Below are 24262 nucleotides of genomic sequence, written 5' to 3' on the forward strand. Positions count from 1 at the left end.
TCACACTGGTAATCCATCTGTAACACTACAGAACTCTAACACAGAAACATCAAGTATTTTTTCTCAACACTCCCTGTTGTTGTTTTGCATGTGTTTGTGTGTTTGTACCATGCCACTGTTCTTACATCACTTGCAGGACATTATATTTTTACAGTGTGTGTGTGTGTGTGTGCGTGTGTGTGTATTTGGTTAATACCTGGGAGGCCAGCTGAAGACAGGCGGGGCCTGGCTCTGTGGCCCCGCCCCGTCCTCGCTGTGCTGACAGGTTCACAGGTGGAGAGAGAAGACGAAAAGTGAATGTAACAGGTGATGAGTCCAGTGCAGAGAGAGTGGGAGGGGAAGCTGTGACAGAGAGGGGTGTGTGGACATATTTGACACACGACACACTCGGAGCAGTCCGAGCAGTGGAGCGAGCAGAGGACACACACACTCTCACACACACACACAGCTGAGGGTCACCTGTCCTGCTGGGACTGTTTTCTCGTCGGAAGCCGCTGACAGGTGGACTGTCACCATGTTCAAGAAAAAGAGCAAGTCCACCGTGATAACGCAGCCGAAGTCAACGTGAGTAGGACTCTTTGTTTTACACCGAGCTGTGGCGTCTTCAGAGTTTGTTTGTTCCTTCAACGCCAAACTTCATTGTAAAAAGCTCCTGTTTAAAGCGACCTCGCTTCCTGGTGAAGTCAGTCAAAACCTTCGCCACCTGAACTAACTGCACCTAACTCTTCACTCTGCCTTCACTTCGGTCCTAACTTTATCTCTGTATTTTTCTCTTTTATCACTGTTTCTGTACAAAACTCACCGCAATGGCTTTAAACACTAGTGTGAAAAGTATTGAACTGTATGAAGGAGATTTAGACATAATACACGGATGAAAGGCGGAATAAACACTTGTCGAATCAAACATCATGTTATATTTATTCACAGATCATGCTTCATTACCGCACAGATGAAGTCGTTTTTTAGTTTTATCGGAGTTTGGTGTCTGAGCTAAACATGCAACAAGAGGACAAGCTGTATCTTATGGTGGACTAATCTGCTTTACACTAACTACTGTAGGTTGACACTCAGTGAATGAACTGTGTGGATGTCGATCTGTGTTTAAGACTTCATTCAGAAACGTGTACATTAGATTGCACAATGTGCCTGACCTGAGCTGAGGGTGTGGCTGATAGGCTGTGTAGTAAAGTTGTAGTAACTGGTTTGATAAGTATGAAGAAGGCAGTGTTGTATGAGGAACTGCCTGCAGCCTCTCCCACAATATTGCTGAACCAAGCCCAGTCCCTATCACTGTGAGTCTTTTCACTGGGTTTGTCAGGTGGAATCACTGAGACCCTCTGCCATGGAAATGATGAAGTGGATAAATGTGCTGAGGGCTGCTCTGTGAAGTCATTTTCCCCAGAGTCTTCTCATTTTCATTTCAACCTAATGTCTCCACTCAGCCCTCAGGTAGTGGGTGTTTCATGCTCTCTGTGACTCAGCAGGTGTTAAGAGGGTCGGGGGCCTAAAAAAACTTTGTCTTACACCAAAAGATCAAGTGATCTGTTTTTCAGGTAGAATAAGGTGTGTTCCTCCCACTGTCACACTTGCCATCAACAGTGAAGGAACGCTCTGTGCTCTGTGCTCTGCATCGGCATCCCTTAGCTAAAAAAAGTTCATACTGATCCTTTGAGTGATTTGAGTTTCAGTCTTTCTAACTGTTTCTATGCATCAGGTGTGAGTGAAGATGCCATAGTAAAGTTATTATTGTAATCACTGCCCAACAACTCCCAGATGAGCCAGATAACAGACCGTGATGGAATGCTAATAATGCAGCTCCACTATTCTTCTTCGGTGTGAGAAAAGAAGCTGTGATCTCAGATAGCTGGCGAGATGCCGGTGTGAGCCAGGCTGATGACAGCGTCAGGTCAAAGCACCAGATCCAAAGATAGCTGCATCACCAAGACCCTGGAGATGGTGATTTATTCCCAGCTTTACATCCAAAAATGATAGGTGATATGCAAGTTTGGCCAGTTACAAAGAGTTCATCTTCAAATGTCTTTATAGAGAGTTAGTTGGGTAAGAGAAAGACAGACAGTGAGGAGACACTGTATGTTTTGTTAGGTTTTGTGAAGCAGAAATGGCCACAAAAAAGTAAAACAACCACAAAGAGATACATTTCAACCACAGAGAAGTGTAACATGACCACAAAGAGAGGCAAAACAATTACACACAATGCAATGTTCTTATGAAGGAGGGGTGGGCAGCCTTTATTGTCTCACACTAACAAAACACGTGCATGGAGAGCAGGCTGCTGAGACAAAGCAGGGCTCTGGGTTCAACCCTCCACACCCTCTATGACTTAGTGCCGGAGAGTTCTGGTTCTAATTTAACCCTCTCCCTGTGGAGACTTCTGAGCTGTGTTTCTCAACTTAATGCTCCAGTGCCAGTTCCTCCCCAGAACCAACACAACCTCTGTCAAAACACTGAATTAGAGCCAGTGAGCTTCCCAGGAAATTACTGACAACATGTTTGGATACAGACTGCAGGTAGAGCGAGTGAAGCATTGTTTCAGTTTATTTGGTTGATGAAAAATAAAACTGTATTCTGGGAATCGAGACAATGACTGTTTCAAGTTATGCAACATATTCTCTTTGAACACAGTCAGTGGGACTAAAAGCTCAAAAGACCAGGATGGTGTTTGTTTTCTTTTCTTTTTTTTTCTTTTCTTTTCTGAATTATGAATCATGAATTCTCCAGCACATGTTCCGTACAAACCCAGGTTGTTAATCATTTAATTAATAAAGAGGAACTATGCTTATGTCTTTCATTTAATGAACCATCCATGTTCATTGTATCTTGAAATCAAAATACATGTGATGTGGGAGACGTGGGCTGTGAAGGAGTGTTGTGCTTACACTAGGACCTGTTGGTTTGACAGTTTCAGTGAGAAAAGAGGAGCGTGTGTGTTTGTTATCCAGAGCTTGTGCTCTAACATGACAGAAACCCCCTTCAGGGTGTTTTTCCTCTGGAGAAACTAACCTGCTGCTTCTGCAGAGCTCTGCAGGATTCACCAGTTCAAACTTGTTTCATATCAAAACCAAAAAAAAGCAGAGGCTGTGAGATGAAAGTCAGTGTCCAGTGTGCATTCAGCAGGCATTATGTAACAAATGGTGCACGGGTGTGTGTGTGTGTGTGTGTGTGTGTGTGTGTGTGTGTGTGTGTGTGTGTGTGTGTGTGTGTGTGTGTGTGTGAGGCAATGGGTGATGGATTTGAATAGACATACATGGACAGTCTTTGCTCTGTGTCTGGTACTGGCTCACAGTAGTCGCTTGTGTTGATGTTCATGTGTAACATTAATGTCCGATGTAATGTCCTGGTTGTCATGTGACGACATTATTGACGGACACTAAAAACTCAAAAACGTTGTCGATGTCAAAGCACCATGTCACAGAAATTCTCCTGAATCTGTGTGAATACATCATTAATGATTGCATTGGGGCGACATGAGTGGGAAAGCTAATGAGAGACAATCCGCTCTATTAAGAGCTGGAGCAGAATAACGTCAGCTGATCCTGGAATTTTGAAGCTGATGCAGAAATCAATTAAGAGAGTTAAATAAATTAGATAGATTTGTTAAATTAGTTAGATAACAGTATCTCAGCAAACATAAATACATACTGACTGATATTATAAGCTAATATTAGCTTATCACATGTTCATAGTAGCTTCAAAACAGTGATGCTGTACAGGGTTTGTCCACTGACAAGTCTGTTCCTTGTTTGTTTTTGAGCCATTATCAGTTTATTGTCCCGTTATCTGCCTCAGAGGTCCAGTGAGTTTACACATGATGACAAATGATCCTTTACATTTGTGGACTGAACAATAGTGTCCACTGTGCAGGACGAACCTGTCAGTGCTCTCTGCTGGACAGACTGTGTAATGTTACAGACTTAAAACATATCTTTTCATTTATGACTCTCACTTTCTTGTTATTTATCATACATGCAGACACTATGTATGTTTGATCAGCTAAAATCAGCTGTGATCTCACGTTATTCATGTATAAAGCTCTACTGTTAAAGCTTCCAACTACCTCACATCTCTCATTTAAATCCAGTATCCACAGAACATATCCCTCATGTTCGCACTTATAATGGCAGAACTGGTTTCAGGTTCTATGCACCATTAAATGGAATGAACTGCAAACTGCCCTCAGACCAGAGTCTTACATTTCCCTTGGAGACTTTAAATCTTTATTATTTGATGTATTTTACGGCTATTGTAAATGTTTTTGCTAATTCTCAGTTTCTTAGTTTCTTGTTTTGTGTAGTTGTGTTCTCTTTGTTGTTGATTGTCTCTGGTGACTGCTTCTTGTTCTCTGGAAAGAGATTTTAATCTCAATGAGACTGCCTGATTACATACATACATAAATAAATAAAATATCAGTTTGGCTCTGGAGTTACCTGAAGACAGTCATGACAGTGATCCAACAGGTGCTCCATGTTAACATTGTAAACTTCATACACTATGAATGATACCAGGCTTCACAGGGACACTCGAACACACCTCAGTCTGATAGTTGTCACGGTGATTAGAATAGGTGTGTCTGCTGTGTGATGTCAGGCAAAAACCTGTTGGGCCAGTTTCCTTTACTTCAAGTAAAGATGGCAGCTGTGTCTTATAAAGCTGCCTGTGTCTCCTCACTGTCCTTACCTCCCAGTTAGTTCATTTACCTCAGAGAGAACAACATTCACAATGACAGTCGTCTTTGACTGTATGGCAGCTGGTGTGTATTGTGACTCTGAGGGAAAAGCTGTGAGTCATCTGCTTGGTTACAGTCCTGGAGGAAAAAAAGTGTTTAGCAGTGTAATTATGGCTCGTCACGTTATTATACCCAGCTCATAGCTATAAAACTGTTGTGCTTGTATATCATGTTGATGCGTACAGTGTGATACCAGCTCAGTTTGCTCTGAGTCATTTGGTGGTTTTCTTTCTGAAGCAGGACCGTACTGCAGTCTGGATTATGTAGATCACTAAAGACGTTTTACTGTCAAATTGCCATGAATGTAACTGTGGCTATTCAGTGTATATTCTTGCTGATCACATGACATCTAGCTGCTACTAGCAACACAAAAACAAACTGTACTCAACAGGTTGACACAGAGTTTACTGAACACATTCCTACTCCCCTGAGGATGGAGCCTCACTATTCTGGATCATGTGTTTTTTTTGAATAGTTCAATCATTTGATTGATAAGTCAATCATTTGTTCAGCCTAAAGTCCAAAACCCCAGTGATATTCAATTCACAGTGATATAAAGAGAGAAAATCAGAAGCTGGATCCTGATCATTTTTCATGTGCTTGATTATTTAAAGATTATTTAAATTGTTGTCAATTAATTCTCCGTTGAACAACCTCAACTAATTGTAATTGAATGAATGAATTGTAATTGTTCTGACATTAGTATTTTTACAGTAAAGAACATTCCTATAATGTCTATACAGAAGTCATTCACACTCCTTAAGCCTCATTCTAATGAACTGAATGAAGACCTCTGTCATTCTGATTGGTATTCTGTATTAAGGTTGACCTTGTGACTGAAAAGTTTCCATAGACTTTCTGATCATTAAATGATAGGCAGCCTTAAACCTTAAAATTCAAAGTGACAAGTAACAAAACTGTGTTTGTTTTTTTGGCAGTGCTCCGTCCACAGAGCTGAGCGCTCTGATCGAGAAGCTGCAGAAGAATGCTGATAAAGTGGAGAAGAACATCTACGACGTGGAGCAGAACCTCAACAAGGTACTATCTGATCACAGTGTCTCCAAACAGCCTCAGACATCAGCTCATACTGACAGCTTTATACAAGTAATCATTTGACAAAATAAAACTGAGAAATAAAAGTAAAATAAGAAAGATTGAGAGGAGTAGTAGTGCTAGTATTCTGCCTCACAGGAAGGGCAATAAGTTCACAGCTTTAACTATGTTATATAATATAGAGCCAATGCTGAATGCACTAAACTGAAGCAAACTATTAATTGTGCCTTGAATTACAGGGCATTTACCCTCGAGTTGAATAGTGGAGACAACAGTGTGACATCCTCACTGTTAATCCTACAGATCATACAAGTTATAATGATGATTGTACATTTTTTTCTTCATCACTTAATGATTCTTTTCTGCATCTTAAAAACAAATTTATGTTTCTAAACTTGATGTGACTTTAAAATGCCACTGCAGAGACAGTAAAGTGTTGTTGTTATCTGTTCCTGTTTCACCACAAATTGTTTTAATTGTACATTGTGAAACGAGCAGCTCTCTCATTTTCTCTGTGACAATGGTATTTTAGTCTCTATACTGAGTGTACTTTATTCAGTCACTATGTGAGTGTGAACATGCAGAGAATTTGCATGTACATATCAAGTGCATTGAACCATATGCAGCCTGAGATCTGATCATTTGATTTACAGCTGACATATTCTCCTAAAAGATCAGATAGTAAAGGGCCTGCTCATTTTAACTCTGTTGCCAACATTGTCATAAACTAAAACAAATTATAGCAGGTGTAAAATACTGCTAAAAGTAAAAATGAAAAATCTGAAATGGAAGGAAAAAAGTAATTTGAGACAAAGAACATAACTTCAGTTTGTTTGTTTATTCTGCTGATCTTTGTATTTACTCTGAAAATAAATTGTAGCCGCCAGTGTTTGTACTGACTGCACCTGACTTACTCTGTGTTTTTGCTGCAGGATGTGAGTAAGATCAATGAGGGAAAGCAGCCGCTGTATCAGGATGACACCAACAAGAGGATCCTCAACTCTCTGGAGCTGCTCACTGGCCTGGACGAGGACGCCGTCAACGCCAAGCGCCTCCAGCATCCACAGGCTGAAATGATAGAGCAGGAGTGAGTTGCACTCAGCTCACCTAAGCTTCTTCACTTGAAGTTTATGCTGTGCTGTGTAACATCCAAACTACAGTATCCATGAGCCATGTGTGCTAGTTTCAGTGAGCTGCACACAGCATGAGGTCGACGCTGTTTTATAAACCCAGGCCTTTATTTGGAACAGGCTCATACTGAATAAGAGACAATCCTTTATCCCTCACTTCCTGCACAGTTGTTTCACATTAAAAGCTTCTAGTCACCAGTGGGCATAATCTCTGCCTTGCATGGGAGGCATTTAATTCTGCAGGAAATGTTGAGTTTCACTGAAGTAAACAGCATCATTTAACAGCAAAAAAAAAAAAAGATGGATTGAAGGAAGGATGGAAAGGTGTGAATCAAAAATCTGTAAATTCGCCTATAAAAGCCAGAATTCAAATAACAACCAATTATTACTGAGTGAACTAAAGGCTGGAGCATGGCCAACACAAACAAATATAGGCTGGTCACTGTTAAAGGCTGGAGGAGGGTGGAACCACCTGTAGCTCACTACAACGTACACAGAAAAGAAAAACACTTATTATTCGAATACAAGCTTTTATTTGAGAATCTGTGGTATTTAATATCCTGGTGAGAAGTGCTTAAAGTTCTTTTAATCTGAAGTCAGAGATAAATATCATAGTTATTTGTACAGTTCGTAAACACAGAGGCTGTTTTGTTTTGTCGTGCTGAATGTAAAAAAACAATTATATTTAACACTTATATTATTCACTGTGTGTGTGTGTTCAGCATGAGACAGCTGCGTGAGAGAGTGACGAAGCTGAGAGAGGACCACGACCGAATCTACCACCTGATCCGCACTGAGGGGATGCCCAGCATCAACTGGGGCAACATGATGGATGAGAAACTGGTAGGAAGCTTATCTGCTGCTCACACAGGATCCCACCATGGACCTGACATTGACCTCTGTGATCCTCCGTAGACCACTTATCTCATGAGTAGAGAGAGGGAGCAAAGCAAACTGAAACATGCATCTTGATATGTTTTATTAAAATTGGTCGTACACATTCCTGGTGCTCCTAATATGTTTTCATTGAATGTATCAAATTTGATGCACACACCACAGTCTATCCACAGTCTTATAAAGACTGTGTTGGCTACAAAGTCATTTACAACTAGATCAGTTCCAGAATCAATGGCATCACTTACTGGCAGTGATTCAGGAAGTAACTGTAAAAGAAACCAGGTGACAAACTAATGTCAGAGATGAATTATAGTATGAAAATAATTTATTAATTATACAATAGGTTTAATCAAGTGGCAACCTCTGAGGCTGAAAAATGAAGCCAACATGGAAGTACCAAAAACTACACTTCTTTGACTGGCCACTTGAGGCTGGCTCCAAAATGGGTGACGTGATTGAGACTACGTCCATCTTTATTTCCCTTCTATGGTCAATCCCCATAGACTCCAATGATAAAATGTCCAACTTTACAGCAGAAATAAACATGTTTATAGTTTTGGTCTCTAGAGCTAATTTCCTCCTTCATGTTTATATAACTCACCTGTTTACATTTTATTAAGACTTAAAAGTTATGTACAATTGAGGGAGTGGCCTCTTTGAGTGACAGGTTGGTGAGTGTATACTCGATATACACAAATGGGCATGGACCGAAGTCTCGGCTCCACACCTGTCCCTCCTCCTTGCCCATTTTTGGATAAGCTAGGAAGTTAGGGGTGGAGTCATTCTATGACTTTATTTTAGAGCAACAACTGAGAAAAGAGTTAGAAGTCAGCAGCAAACAGCAGACAGACTGTCAGAGAGCAGCTGGTAAACATAATGGAGCATTTAGCAGCTAGAGATGAAACAGAGGGAACACTGGACACAAACATAACTCTAATCTGACTCTGAGTCTGCTGGATGTGTAAATAGTTACTGTTTGCTAACAGGTGAGGATCATTTGATACAGCTTCAATGAATGAACAAAGCTAAGCTACAGGAATTAAACAACTGCATCAACTTTAAGATCAGGAAAACAGAAGTAGGAAGTAGGGGCTGATGGGAACATTTGGTGAGTAGAGAGTCAAGAAAATACAAAAACAGTGTTCATGTCTATTGACATGGAAAACCCTTAACCCATGTGGACTGTTACATACTGTAGAGGGGCTTAGGATATATCACACATCCTCTGGAGGTCCTCAGTTCTTGAAACATGAACAACACAGCTGGGCCATTTTTCACAGTGTTTCCACAGCTAAATGAATTTCATTATTAGACCAGGTTAAATCCAAACTGTCACACCTGTCTGTGTGAAGTTGACTGAAGTGTCTCATTCTGTCTCCCTGCCCAGGACAACCTGAACAACAAGGGCTTTGGACAGGACCTGCCGTCTGTGGAGAACGAGGTGGAGGAACACAACATCTTCCACAGCGAGGTGGAGGCTTTGGCTCCTCACATCTCCACCGGCGGTGACAAGGTACAAACACAAACCCAGGAGAGCAAATGGTGTCAGGATTTTTATTAATGGACCATAAATGGTTTCATTAGCAGTGACGATCATTAAAATATAAGTTCAGCTGAATTGGTTATTTTACGTTTCAATCAATCGATCAGTGAATCAATCAGAATAATTTACTGATCTCCAAATTAACATATTTTTTCTTTATTTCAGGAGTACATCAGTAGCCTCCAGATGAAGTACAACAAACTACTGGTAATAAACCCCCCCTTCCCACACACACACATACAATACATTCACTCTCTAAGCCCAGAGGTGTGTACTTTGTATGTTTATATACAGTGTCTGTCTGTGCGCATCTGTGTGTGTCAGTGTAATCAGCAGAGAGCACAGAGACCTGTCCCACCTCTTACCACCAGCTTGTGTTTAGCCCTTCAGCCAGTGTCTGTGGCAGCTGTCATGTTTACAGACAAACACTGCATTTAAAGTTTACCTTATTTTAATCATATTATCATCACCATGAACACACACACTGTTGTTTATTGTGACTCGCACACACACTGTCCTAAATAAATAAAGTATCTATCTATCTATCTATCTATCTGTCCTGTTGCTGTAAATACTTACTAGAGGAGTAAATGCGGATTAATCCGCCACTGAAAATAGTCCCCAACAAATGAACTTTTTTTTTAAAAGTGATAGGCTGAGGTTGTGGTCTTTTCATCATATTTGCTGATAATAAGAAACATTAAGACAAATGTCAGCCTCAATCTGAAAGTTAAACACAAGATTAAAATGCTGAACAGCAGCAGTTTAGCTGCTACAGAGCTGCTGGATCTTTATTGTTGTTCAACTCGTTTGTCTTTGTAGCTGCTTCCAGCCAACAACCCTGCAGTTATTTGACATTTTAAAACCTTTTGAGCACATAATGCATTTCAGATGTATTTTAAACTGTGTTGAACACCACTCATGCTGCATATTTTGCCAGATATTTACATAAGAATAAACTTTTCTCAAATTAATTTTGTCAGGTTAGTACACCAGCTTCCTGTCATCAGGTCATCATATTCTCATTAAGTGTCTCGTTCCCTCGTCTAGGCCAGTTCCAGTGCTCGTCAGCGCAACCTGCTGAGCCTGCGGGACTACATGCAGCGCTGCACCAACGAGCTGTACTGGATGGACCAACAGGCCGAGGAGAGGATCAACTATGACTGGAGTGACACTAACCTGGACTACCCCGCCCGCCAGAGGCAGTATGAGGTAACTGAGGACCGGACACACACCACACATAAAAACAAGCTGCTTATGCACCAATACAATGATGCCCAGTTTACTCAGCACATCTGTCTCACTCCTACAGAACTTCATCAGTAAATGTCTGGAGTCTAAAGAGGCCACCGTCACCAAGCTGAATGATGACGGAGAGAAGCTGATTGCCTCTGAGCATCCTGGGAAAAATGTTATTGAGGTACAAACTCATCCATGGACTCCATTCAGATAAACGCTGAACGTGTTGCATATATATCTGGGTGTCGAGAGCGAGGGGTTTCCCAAGGATCCACCACAGTTAGATCCAGTTTCCTCCGGCTGCAGATAACTTACAAAATGAAATCTTTCCCCTTGCACCTTGATCTGTAGACAGGTCATCCACCTTTCTTAAGGTAAACTACAACTCGTTATATATTGGTACTAATCATTCTCCCTAGAATTGATTTTAAAACCTTACTATTCTGAAGGTGCTCAGTGGGCATCTCAGGCTTCCCTCTTGTCCTCTGACCTGAAGCTCTTCACTCTTCCATGATCTTTGCCAAAGGTTTTCAAACTGTGAGGCCTCTCCGGGGTCGCAGGAGAGTTTTCCTTAAGTAAAGATAAAAGCTATGAAATATTTTTTTTAAAAGAAAAAAGAGAAAGAAATCAGGTGACAAAGGGACATTACAATTCAGTAATAAAGACATGGTACAACAGGTGTGGTTCATAATTAGTCAAGAGTAATACTTGAAAGTGTCGAGGCCACTGTAGCGTTTGAAAAGTTGAGATATAGAGTCCATATCTTCACAAAACTCTTCCTTTGAGGAGTGAAGCAGACACGAGTAAAACACTCGATGATTATCTTGTGCCAGTTTGCTGTAGTGGAAGGTTTGTCATTTATCCATGGCATAAAAATATCCTTCCTACAGCATGTGTGAGGATATGATACAGTCTGACAGAGCTGAGCCTGGGAGCAAAGACAGAGGGTTCAAATGTCAGTCTCATATATGGTTTTCCCTAATCACATCCTCACACACCTTCTTGTTGTTGCTAGGCTCACATGGAGGCAGTCCACGCTGACTGGAAGGAATACCTGAACCTGCTCATCTGTGAGGAAAACCACCTTAAACACATGGACGAGTACCACAAGGTAGACATAGAGGACAGATGAACACAAACACGCACACACACACACACACACACACACTTGTTTAAACAGGTAAAGCTCATCAGTGTCTGTGTGTGTATCCAGTACCAGAAGGAGGCGCGTGACACTCAGGACCTGCTGAAGCGGCTGGACACAGAGGTCAACCAGAAGTACAACCCAGAGTTCAAAGATGTGTATCAGATGGAGGGTCTCATCAGGGAGCTGGATGTGAGCATTTCATCTTAACATGGAGACATGATGGCAGCTGGCAGTGACTCCTACAGCAGTGGAAAATATGTTTACATAGTGTGTGTGTGTGTGTGTGTGTAGGACCAAGCAAAGGCCATGGACCACTTTGATGAACGGGTCAAGGCTCTTCAGAAGCGTGGCCTGCAGGTGTTGCCTCTGAAGTACCGCAGAGAAACCCCTCAGAAGCTGCTGCCCGTTGAAGCTCTGTGCGAGTTTGACACCGATGAGGTTCGTCCTGAGTTTCTGTCTGTGGAGTGAAGCTGCCATTACTTGGTAGTGTATATGACAAAGAGAAAAGGAACATTACAGCTAAGCAATGACATGTGAGATTACACATAACATTAAGAAGAACAAGGGTCATCTTATGGAACGTGTTACACACAAGCAAAGACTGATATATACATGTACATATATATACTTTTAAGAATTGATATATATTCATGCCAAAAACACTGTTTAGCAAAAAGATCACACTTGAAACAATATGTATATGTGAACATTTGAACATTTGGCCTACATTTTACAAATTAAAAGTCCTGCTGAATTAGAACAATCATAGCAAGAGAATAGACAAAAAGCTCACTCTAATTTTAATTATTTAAAATAATATTTAATAGACTTTAACTTGATGCTATATTGAGGAAAGAAGACATAGTAATGTTATTTATAAATTACATATTTATTTGTTGTTATAGTGATTTTATAACTGTGCAAAAGGCACTGATTAACTGATAAGCATGTACATACATTTGTACACAATCTGTGTACACTGAGTATCATGTATAGTATTAAAAGATTTTATTTTATTTTTTTAATATTCCATGCAGTGTTCTACAGTTGTCTAAAACATCTTCCCTCACTCTGGTCCATTAAGCCAGTTTTTCCATAGCACAAATCTCTCTTATAATTTCTAACCATTGTTCTATAGTGGTTATTGAGGTATTTTTACTTTCTCTTACCTTCCTTCATCTGCTGTCTTTTGCATCCCTTTGCTTTTTGAGGATCCTCCTTCATCAGCACTCGTCATCGTCATCTGAACTCACCTCAGTCTTCTGGTTCTGTCTGTTTTCTTTCTACATACATTTTATTCCTTCTTCTGATTCCCTCTTTGGAAATGTCCTTTAGCATCTGATTGTCATTCTGTGCTGAAGTGACGACTTTGTTTCCTTTTTCTCTGGTTGTCCCAGCATTAGCCCCAGGACGTTCCTTGGTATCAGAGCACATGACTAAGCACTTTCTGAACCCTGGGCCTGTAACTGTTGTGTTTTGTGGTGTAATGTATTCAGATCCCTTCAGAGAAGAGCTCAGACTGAGACTCTCAGGATCTTATTTAAAACCCCAGGAGATTTTAATTATTTTATTTAAATGAATTTAATATTGATCAATATGAAGTTTTGTCTCAACCTCTCTTAGATAGTTTAATTATAACCAGTTAAATTAAATCAAATTTATGCATTCACACTCTAATTGAATATATCTAAATTGAATATATTAATTAATATTTCTATTTCTATAATTAATATTTCTATTTCCTTATTATGCTTTACATGATGAATTAATAACTATAATTGTTATTATATTGTTAATGTATTGAATTAGGTCTGTAATGTATTTCAAAGTTAAAATAAAGGTTGAATAAAATAATAAGTGTATCTATGTTTAAAAAGCTCAGATTTGTGTCACTCAATTGCTGCACAAAGCAGCAGGAGCTGTGATTGGCCAGACCCCTGACAACAATTAACAACTGACCAATCAGAGCAGCCAACATAAAAAAGAAATAGAAACCTCTTTAAATGAGTTGTGTTATCCACATTAAAGTTGAACTATTACTCTGCTGTGTGTGTGTATTGTGTTGAATGTGACTGCTGTTTATGATCCAGTAGCTGATGACAGATTGTGGTTGTTGGTCATGTGCAGGGGCAGATACTGCGCGGGGAGAGGTACACTCTGCTCCGCAACAACGGAACCAAATGGGACGTGAAAGACGCAGCTGGACGCAAAGTCACTGCCCCGGCTGTCTGCTTCTTGATCCCCCCCACCGACCCCGAGGCCGTGGCCATCTCTGACAAGTGAGTGTGTACAAATATATAGAGTACACGTGACTTCCTAAAATAATTTACTGTATCCACTCCAACACTTTATTCCAGTGCAGCTGTAACAGTATGTTATGTCGTGTGCTTGCAGCCTGGCCAGCCAGCAGAAGGCTGTGAAACAGAAGATGGCCGGCAGCAAGTCAACTCTGCAGAAACGCTTTGACGAGCTGAAGAAGGAGAGTGGGACGGGCACAGCTACAGGTGCACAACACATCCAGCTCTGCCTTCATGTTGCTAACTGATAACCAGGCTGTGTTTTACAAAAGAACAGAGGAAGCAGCCAGTGTGATTTCAGAGCATAGCTTTGACAAGGCTGGATTAGCAACCAGGCCCCAACCCCCAGGTCACAAGGCCCCGCAAAAGCAAATGTTCTAAAAGATGATCATCCAGAGGTCTGGTGTCCAGGCCTGTTTTTGTCGTAGCCAATAATGTTGATATCACCTAATAAATGTATTTAATCACATTATCACTTTATAATTAACACAGTGAGACAACTAGGGGCTGAGTAGCCAAACTACTACCAGTAAAGAAAAGTTTGTGGCTTCATTAGTCAATGTTTCAAAGTATCCTCTCTAGCACTGATTGGACTCGAGTGTGTAACTGCCTCAATCATAGGGTGATTAAATGTTTTTGTGTGGTGTTCAATAATGATAGTTCAATTAGTAGAGGCTAACGAGGCTGATGAGTATCTGCAGCTGTCAGCTAATGTTGTCTTATAACGCAACAAGGCAAAACTAAGTGTCTGTAGTTCTGTGAAGTCAAATATCAAAGACAAATGTCCATGAGACAAAACTGGCACAGCCAAGGACATGGCACACTTCTAAAAAAAGAAGTCCAGTGGAACCAGAACCATGAGTAGTCAGGGAGTCAGACAGGATGTAAAAATGTAAACAAACCATGTTGGTCTGTTGGAAATATCACAGTTTACAGACTCTCCTGTACTTACCATGGCTGTGCACAGTGCACTGCAGCTTCCCTGTGTAATAAGAGATTATTTTCAACATCTTAGGTAAATAAAGTGGTTTGGATCTCAAACTGTTTCACATCAAGGACCCTAAACTGACACTAATTAGACACAGACACAGAACCCTGACTGATTTTTGTTTTTAGATGTTTTATTACAGAAAGTGTTTGAAACCCATGAACCAAAATATTCATACATTCTGTCACTGTGTTACTTATGGATGGAATTATATATGCTTGTGTTCATTTGTTTTAGTGATGTCATCATGTTATGTCACTTTGCAATGTAACATATCATAAAAAATGACAAAAATAAGAGCCAGATGTAATAAACTGGACCCATCCTTTAAATTATAAATGAAATGCTGCTCTGCCTTCTGCTGTAAAAGCTGTTAACAGTATCGACAAAAATCTGGTTAAGGTGTTGTCATTAAACTGTGACAGATTTGTATGAAATTGGACATTCATTTGGATGTCCACTGCTTCACTCAGTGCGAACAGGTGAAACCAAATAATGAAGTTCATAATGATGTGTGTGACTGTGTGTGACCTCAGACAAGCAGGAGCAGCAGTGCCGTCAGCTGATGGCCGGTCTGGATAAGGCCGTCAGTGACCTGGACAAACAGGAGAAGGCCATTCATGCACGAGTGCGCCCGCCACTGGAGCAGAACAGGCCGCTGCAGGACAGTGCTGACCGCCTGCAGGATATGAGGGTACGACCTCCACTTCTTTTGCTGTTTAAATTTAAATGCTGTTTCTCACACCCCACATCTCTCAACTTAGCTCAAAAAGCGGAGAGAGTATTTATGTACGTGTACAATGTATGACATTTCCCTTCAGGATATCGCTGCAGCTATCAGCAAGATTGAACCAGAGAAATCCTCTAAAGTACAGGAAGCGAAGAACTTCTTGGTCTCAAACCCGAACTGCGTCAGCGCTCCTCAGCTTCACAGCAAGGTGGATGAGGCCAACAAGAAGTACACTAAGGTCGAGCAGCTTCTCCAGTGTTCTCAGGACAAGTATGGGACTTGATATGTATCTCAGTATTCATCTTTGTGGGAGCAGTATTCCTCAGGTTTTCCTGTTTTTACCTAGTTTGAATGGGTTTAAATGGCATTCAAATTTGTTGAATAACATGTACTTCTAATAACTGCACTTTGTCTTAGACTGAAGAATTCCAACCAGCTGGAGACGTCCCTTCAGAATGGAAAGACTTTTCTGTCCAGCTTCGAGAACAAGCTGGCCAGGGAGGAGGTTGCTCCAGCTGACATCTCCTCACTGGAGAAAACCCAGCGGGAGCTTGCAGTAAGCTCTTACACTCTGTGGCACACATTAGAATAACTGCTACTTCTTTGCAACACAACTTGATAGTGTTCCTTCAACTTCAAAGTGCAACATACCAGAAATATAAAACAATTTTCATTAAACTGCTCGAACACTAATATCAAATTAATAAGATGGTGATAGTAATATCTAAGTAAAATAGATGTGCAGGTAGGTCATTACTTTATTACACCATTGATGGAGTACATACTGGAATACTGGAGTGTATTATTTTCAAGTAGCAGTATTGTATTACTTTGTACATTGATCTTCAGAGCTGCACAGCTGCTGGTTTCAGTTGCTTTACAACAGAAACATTTACTCAAAGGTTTACAAAGACAAGAAGTTTCTATTTAAAGATCACACTTTCCCTAAAAACATGACTAAGCAATAATTTGATATTTGATACTGATGATATGACCACTGGTATGTTGGCATACTAGAGCCTGATAAACTGACAACTGTACAACACATAACGGATTATTATCCCCAGGGTTGGACAGTAACTAAGTACATTTTAGTACTAAGTACAACTGAGTACTGTATGCAAGTATATTTTTGAGTATCTATACCATCTATATTTAGTAAAATTATGACTTTTACTCCACTACATTTCTATGAAGTACTCCTACTTTGAAGCAGCTTTTAGTCAGTGAATAAATTTTATTTTATTTTGAAAATTAGTCATGTTTGAACCTGTCAGTGTTGTAACCATGGCAACATTAGATAAAGATGAGGCAGAAGATTCTTCACCAGAGACCATGGTCTGATCTGAGGTCTGTCTGAAGGTTTAGAAATAAAGAAAGATTCATTTAGTTTGAAATGTTTTCTGTGTTTCCACGACCAGACTTCATCACTGACTAAAAAAAGAAATATGAAAACAACAATGGCTTCTTTAGTTGATTCATTGTGTCTTTATAGCCATTTTATAGTCTTTAAAGCAAGCTCTTTATTCTACAGTTTCTACAGTCAGTCAGTCAGTCAGACAGTCAGTAGGTTGGTTCAGAGTCATTAGGTTCTATGAATGTGGAACAATACAACAATGTGTTCATATAAAAAAAAATATGTACCTTTGAATACTTAATTTTTTTAAATCAAGTACTCCATTACTCAAGTAACAATCTTACTGAACAACTTTCACTTGTATTGGAGTCATATCTGACCAGAGGATCTGTACTGTGACTCAAGGAGCTGTGGACTTTGTTCACCTCTGATTATCCCAAACTAAGACTGAGCTACCCATCAGGCAAAACACATAATTAAACAAATTGCAGATTTGTGGAATTTGCAACACCAAGTTTTAGTATCGTCAATTATTGGGCACCCTGGTGGCTGAAAAAGCGTATGCCAATTACAAATAAGGGCAAAAATGCCAAAAAACTAAGAAGAAGATGAATGACTTTAGTTTATATTGTGCTTTCATGGGGCATATTCCTAAATAAGTGAAATTGTTAGACATTCATTGAGACGTAGAAAACCTTGGAACAAGCAACAGGTGGGGGATGAATAGGGAACTAACAACAAATTTGCCCCAGGGGCCCAAGACAAGTTCATCCAACTGTGTCGTTTTATCAGCAAATATGCAGTGGAGTCATTGCACATACAAGACACTGGATATGAGGTATAAACTGTAAAAGGAAGAAAGCTCCATACACTCATTCCATCACTGACTGTATTTTTCTTTTGTGAAGAAAATATTCCTGTGTGTATTCATTTCATCTAATTTGCCACCCTCAGGATATTGCATCAGACCTGAGGTCCAAGAGGTCAGTGATCTCAGAGACAGAGCAGAACCTGCGCTTGGCCAAAGGCAGCTGTGACAACATGGCTGTCAAATTCCAAGAGCACTGCCCTGACATTGAGAGGCAGGAAGCTGATGTCCAGAAGCTCAACAAGCGCTTCAACAACCTCAACAGGCAGATTGACACCAGGTGAGAGGGTCTCAACAAGGAGGGAAAGTTATCTGTGCATTAGTTAATAATTATTAGATAAACAAGCTAACTGAATATTACACACATAAGATATGAATACTGATCTGTTTTGCTGTGTATTGCAGGTCTCAGAGTTTGCAGAGAGCCAAGATGGCATACAACAATTACCGCAATGACTATGACAACCTGAACAGCTGGCTGTCTCGTGTCCCAAACTACGAGCCCCGTGAAACAGATGACACCAGACAAGTGGAGACCAAACTGAAGAATCAGAGGGTGAGAGTGATAAATGTTCCTGATGTAGCAGAATATGCTGCCAGTGGTGCTATACAAAAAGGCTCATAACAACCTCTGTTTTCTACAGAACTTACTCTCTGATATCGCGAGAAAAGAGTCTGACTTGAACAACGTCTCCAAAAATGCACAGTTGTATCAACAAGCTGTCAAAGTAAGATATTCTACAATGATTTTTCCACCACTACCATCACTACCTTTAATTTGCATATTTACAAATTATATAAGGTTTGATGAATGTTTTACTGGTTCTTCTCTGCAGGACTATGAGGCTGAAACAGAGAAGTTCAGATCCATCCTTGACCTTGAGGATGGACTTGTACCTCAGACATACAAGAGGAGCAGACTGGAATCACCTGCTCTTGCAGTCAAGGCTGAGGTGAGGCATACACAAGATCTTGCTCATAAATGATCGGTAGCGGTGGCAAAAAAAAAACTTGATCGGGGCATCCCTAGCTCTATTATTTTGTCAACCCATATACATCAATGGGGGTAGGCTAAATAACAAAAATTGTTTAATCCAACATCTCTCTAAAACAGTCTCAGTAAAACTGAACATTATAACCTTCATGGTGGGAGGATTTATTGCAGGACTGTCGTATTAGACTGCATTCACTTTTTGAGAACTGAGTGCAGACACTTGCACCATGTGATCAGGTCAAGGGGTGGCAAATAAACATAACTGTGCTATGAAAGGTCATTCTGAACCACTTCCAGATCTGAAGAATTTACTGTATGTGCTTCATATGATATGTTATTTCAATGTTTACAGGAAGCTGCTATTGAAGCTAAGTTTACTGAGGTGAATGCTGTGAATAAACAAAGGTTGCAGAATCTCGAGTTTGCAGAAAGTCTTCTCAAACAGGTGAAATATTTTCACATAATATCAACAACAGTAATATCAACATTAAAAACAGCAATAACAATAATGATAATAATGATTTTCCTTCCATAGCAACCTGAGGTCTCCATGATCCAATCTAGAAATGTCAAGTCAGTCCATGCAACTGCCCCGGGAGAAGAGCCTTGGAGAATCAGGAAGCAGCTGGAAGATGAAATCCAGAGGAGGGAGCAGCTACAAAAAGAAATTGAGACTATCCAAACTGACATCTATGTCCTTGAAGGACAGAAGCCCCAGGATACAATTGTCAAGAAGGAGCTGATCAAAAAAGTTCCTGACCCCCAGCTGGATGAAGAGGTTCACAAAGTCCAGCAGAAACTCTCAGAAGAGCGCCGCACTACCCACGTCCTGGAGAATGACCTTGAAGTACTGAAGCTGAAGCTGCGTGGCCTTGAGACAGAGGTCAAAGAAGGGGCACAGCAGTATACAGTGAAGGAGGTCCTGCGTATAGAAAGAGACCGGGGTCAGGAGGAGGAGGTGCGCAAGCTTCGGGAGGACCTGGATGAGCTAAGAAGGCAGAAGTTGATGAAAGACAATGAGCTGATTCAGATACAAAAGCAGGTGACTCTCCTGGCTGAGGAAAAGAACAAGGAACAAGAGGTGATCACTGAAGAGGAGGTGATCAAAGTTCAGAATGACCCCCAACTTGAAACAGAGTACCGGGTGCTCCTGGACAGGAAGCAGAAGGAAATGGATGGCAGGAAGCAGCTGGAGGATGAACTGCAATTTCTTCAGGAGAAGCTACGAAGGCTGGAGAAGGAGAAATCAATGGCAGAGGAGAAGATTTCCATCAAGGAGGTACTGAAAGTAGAGAAAGATGTTACCTTTGAAAGAGAAGTAGACAACCTCCGGAGACAATATGAAGATGAGAAGACCAGACGAAGATCATCACAGCGAGAAAGAGCTGACCTCACGAGGAAAATCACCAGCCTAGAGGATGAGAAGTCCAAGGTTGTTATTCAAGAGAAAGTGCGGGAGATTGTCCGCCCTGACCCCAAGGCCGAGAATGAGGTGGCCAATCTCCGGCTTGAACTTGTGGAGCACCAGAGGCGCTATAAAGATGCAGAGCTCCAGCTTAGATCCCTGCAGGATGAGCTGACCATGCTGAGGAACAGAGGACCTCAAGTGGAGGTCAAAGAGATCATCAAAGAAGTCATCAAATACAAGACAGATCCACAGACTGAAAGAGAACTGGAGAGACTTCGCAATGAAATCGTTGATAAAACCCACCAGACTGAGAAATCTGAGATGGAGATCCGCCAACTTCGTGGTGAGATTGAAAGATGGAAGGACACTAAACCCCAAGTGCAGACAAAGGAAGTGGTGAATGAAGTTCTGCAGTATAGAGAAGATCCTAAAACTAAGGAGGAAATTGAGACTCTCAAAAGGAAACTGGCTGATGAACAGAAGAAACGCCTTGACCTTGAGAGAGAACGGTCAGCTCAAGAAGAGAAGATCAGACTGAGGAAGATGGATCTGTCCCAGATCCGTGAGAAGATTGTTCAGCAAGAAGTGGTAAAGATGGAAGAAGACCCTCTCCTCAGGTCAGAGTGTGACACCTTCTCACAAAACATCAGCACTGAGCAGAAACACAAAGAGAGCCTGAAAACAGAGCTCTTCCAACTGCAGAGACAGAAGGCTGACCTGGATCTGCAACTAGAGGAACTAGAGCGTGAGCGCAAGGCAAGGCGTGATGCAGAATTGGAGATCCAAAGGCTTCGGGTCAGACTTAATGAACTGGAGATCCGTGACAAAGAGAACCGTGAGAAGGTGACAGTCAAACAGAAGGTAGTGCTGCAGCAGGATCCCCAGCAGGAAAAGGAACACTCCATCCTTAGACTACAGCTCGATGAAGAGAGGCACAAACGCACCCTGCTTGAGAAGGAATTGAATGCCCTCATCCAGCAGCAACTCACCCTGGAGAAGATGGATGTGAAGGAAAGAGTTGTCCGGACTGAGAAAGTTCAGGTTGAAAGGGACCCAGAAGCTGAGATTGAGATTGAGAACCTAAGGAGGACTCTGGAAGAAGAGAAAAGGAGAAGACGAGAACTTGACCAGGAGCTGTCCATCCTCACTTCCAGGCTCTCTGATATGGAGTTCTCTAACACCAAGTCTTCTAAAGAACTGGACTACATCCGTGATGAAAGTAGCCGTCTGCAGCAAGAAAACCAAAGGATGCAGAACGAGATCCGCAAACTGCGGTCTGAGATCGATATCACCAGCAAAGAGACTCGGATTATTACTGAGTCAGCACCAAGGGAAGATGGAAAGAACCTGGAGTTGAGGCTTGATTCATTACAGAGGGAACTCGCAGAACTCAGAGGCATAACTATCCAAAAAGATGAGGAAATTGATAAGCTTCAAAAGAACCTGTCGGCAGTGAGAATAAAGAGGGAGCAGAGGGAGAGCCATCTCCGTCGATCTATCGTCGTCATCGATCCAGATACAGGCAAGGAGATGCGACCAGAGGAGGCGTACAAGCTAGGGCTGATCGACTGGAAGATGTTCGTGAACCTGCAGAGCCAGGAGTGTGACTGGGAGGAGATCACAGTGAAGGGTCCCAAAGGAGAATCCTCGGTTCTTCACGACAGAAAATCAGGGAAAAAGTTCTCCATTGACGATGCGTTGCGTCTTGGGCATATCACAAATCGCCAGCTTCAGCAGTACATAAACAAAGAAATCTCCATCCAGGAGTTTGGTGTAATGGTGTCGGGCAAGAATAAGTAAATGTAAGAAAATGCATTTTTGGTTTGACTGTAAAAGCTTTAATCTGTTTCATCTGTGTTGTTTTGAACTCTCCTTGCTTTTTATTTTACTTATGCTCTGACTTCAATACTTTGGTGATTTGGCATTATCTTGTACTTTATCCACGATTCGTAAATGCACTATGTATTTATTTGCTTATTCATATTTAGTTTTGTGGGACTGGCATGGATATCTGGATTAATATTACTATCGTTACAGCCAACTACATAACACTTCAGCATAACACTGTGGTAGGAAAAGTTTGCTCAGCTGAGCTTTAATTTCTGGGTACGAGGGTGGAAAATATATCTTTGATTTGATATTGTCATTGAAATTCACAGAGGTACTAAATGTTTCATTTATTTGTGGGGTTTTCCCAGGTTTATCTGATGTGTGCTCTCCAAGCTTCAATAAAAGTCAAATCAAACTGAGAAAACTGGATCTTTTTTGTGTTATTTCATTATGGTGAAACATATTTATAGATTTTCATGTTATCTTTTCAAAACATCCATCCATCCATCCGCTATACCACTTATCCTTTGAGGGTTGCAGGGGGGCTGGAGTCAAAGTTGACATTGGATGATGGCAGGGTGAGGTCACCAATTAATCTAACTATATGTCTTTGGACTATGGTGGACATGCAAACTTCACACACCTGGTCAAACTGGTGTTTGAACCAAGAAACCTTCACTTCAGCACCATGCCACCTGATAGCATTTAATCATGTGTCCTATATTTTATCAAATATGTTTTATTGAGCAAAAAAAAGTTATACATACAGTAAACTGTTGAACCAGTGCTCATTTTCATAGTAAGAAATGATTATATAAAATTATATTAATGTCCATTCACAGGTATAAAACAGGTCATATAAAAATATAAGGATTGTCCTTGGGATTTGAACATTAACCAAGATAAACAATTACAAAAGAAAGGAGAAATAAAAAAAAAACCTAAATAAATGAACAAATAATTAAATAATTACACAAAATGAAAGAAGAAATGTGTAAGTGCTAAAAAATAAATAAGGGAGAAAAGATTAATCTGAATCCAAGAGTGGAAACATAACTCGGATCATGTAGCCCAGGAGTAGAAGGTTTCTATCTTTACCTTCCCTCTTAGATTTCCTATATTTTGATGATTAACCCCCAGTACAAAGCACTGAACATCTGAATAAAGTAAAACAGTTCTAAAAATGAGTGATGTTATTCTATATTGTGGTGATGATAATGAAAAACCATCAAACATTTTGAGATTACAATTCATAAAGAGCATCTGCTGATGTGAACTAGGTCTCACAAAAAAGAGATCCAAGAAAATTTACAATCAAGAATTGTTGACTTGTATGAAGCTGGAAAGTTTTACAGAGTCATCACAAAGAGTTTAGATCAGTCCACAGTCAGAAAAACTGTCTGTAAATGAATATGATTCAGTTCTGTGGCTACGGGGATGCACACCTCCAAATGCACAATATAGATGCTCATTGAGGTTTAAAAAAAAAAGTCACAGCTAAAGGCTGAAAGGATTCCATCTTTCTCTCCAGAAAACACAACACTTCACCTGAAGCCTGTCAAAGAGCAGCCTGACTCTCCACAATACTACTGGGAAAATGTTTGATGGACTGATGAGACTGAGGTTGAACTGTCTGAAGAACATGGCAGCACTATGTGTGGTGTAAAAAGGGCTCTGCACACCAGTCAGAACCCAGACCTGAATCCAGTAGAGATGCTGAACTCAGAGAGCCGCTCACACCAGACATCCAGAGAATCTGTCTGACTGAAGCAGCTCTGTAGGAAGAATGGTCCAAACTTCCTCCTGAACATTGAGCAGCTCTGATCAGCAGCTACTGAAGAGCTGGTTTCAGAGGAGCCTCAACCAGTTATTAAATCCAAGCCTCACTGACTATTTCCATCAGCACTGTAAATGTTTAATGGCTGTTTTCAATGAAGACAAAAAAGGTTGTAATTGATTGTGATATCAGCTATAGGCTATTAAAATGAATGGTGGAGATCTGAGCTCATATTCACCAAGCATCTTAAGGCTAAAAGT

At 40.7% G+C, this 24262-nt stretch overlaps 1 protein-coding gene across 1 annotated transcript; it reads left to right on the top strand.

Annotated features, from left to right (window-relative positions):
• Positions 1 to 413: 413 nt before the first annotated feature.
• On the top strand, positions 414 to 22643 carry ppl (periplakin). The gene is made up of 22 exons (XM_022764941.1): positions 414 to 564; positions 5683 to 5782; positions 6730 to 6884; positions 7650 to 7770; positions 9212 to 9337; positions 9533 to 9574; positions 10418 to 10579; positions 10680 to 10787; positions 11622 to 11717; positions 11820 to 11942; positions 12045 to 12191; positions 13881 to 14032; positions 14148 to 14257; positions 15575 to 15732; positions 15860 to 16038; positions 16186 to 16324; positions 18080 to 18273; positions 18399 to 18549; positions 18638 to 18721; positions 18830 to 18946; positions 19340 to 19432; positions 19523 to 22643. Exons 1-22 carry the CDS (start codon positions 515 to 517, stop codon positions 22193 to 22195), a joined length of 5280 nt encoding a protein of 1759 aa, XP_022620662.1. The 5' UTR covers positions 414 to 514; the 3' UTR covers positions 22196 to 22643.
• Positions 22644 to 24262: the final 1619 nt, after the last annotated feature.

This window comes from Seriola dumerili, unplaced genomic scaffold (genome assembly GCF_002260705.1).
Source record: "Seriola dumerili isolate Sdu_G_001 unplaced genomic scaffold, Sdu_1.0 BDQW01000609.1, whole genome shotgun sequence".
In the NCBI taxonomy this organism is placed as follows: domain Eukaryota; kingdom Metazoa; phylum Chordata; class Actinopteri; order Carangiformes; family Carangidae; genus Seriola; species Seriola dumerili.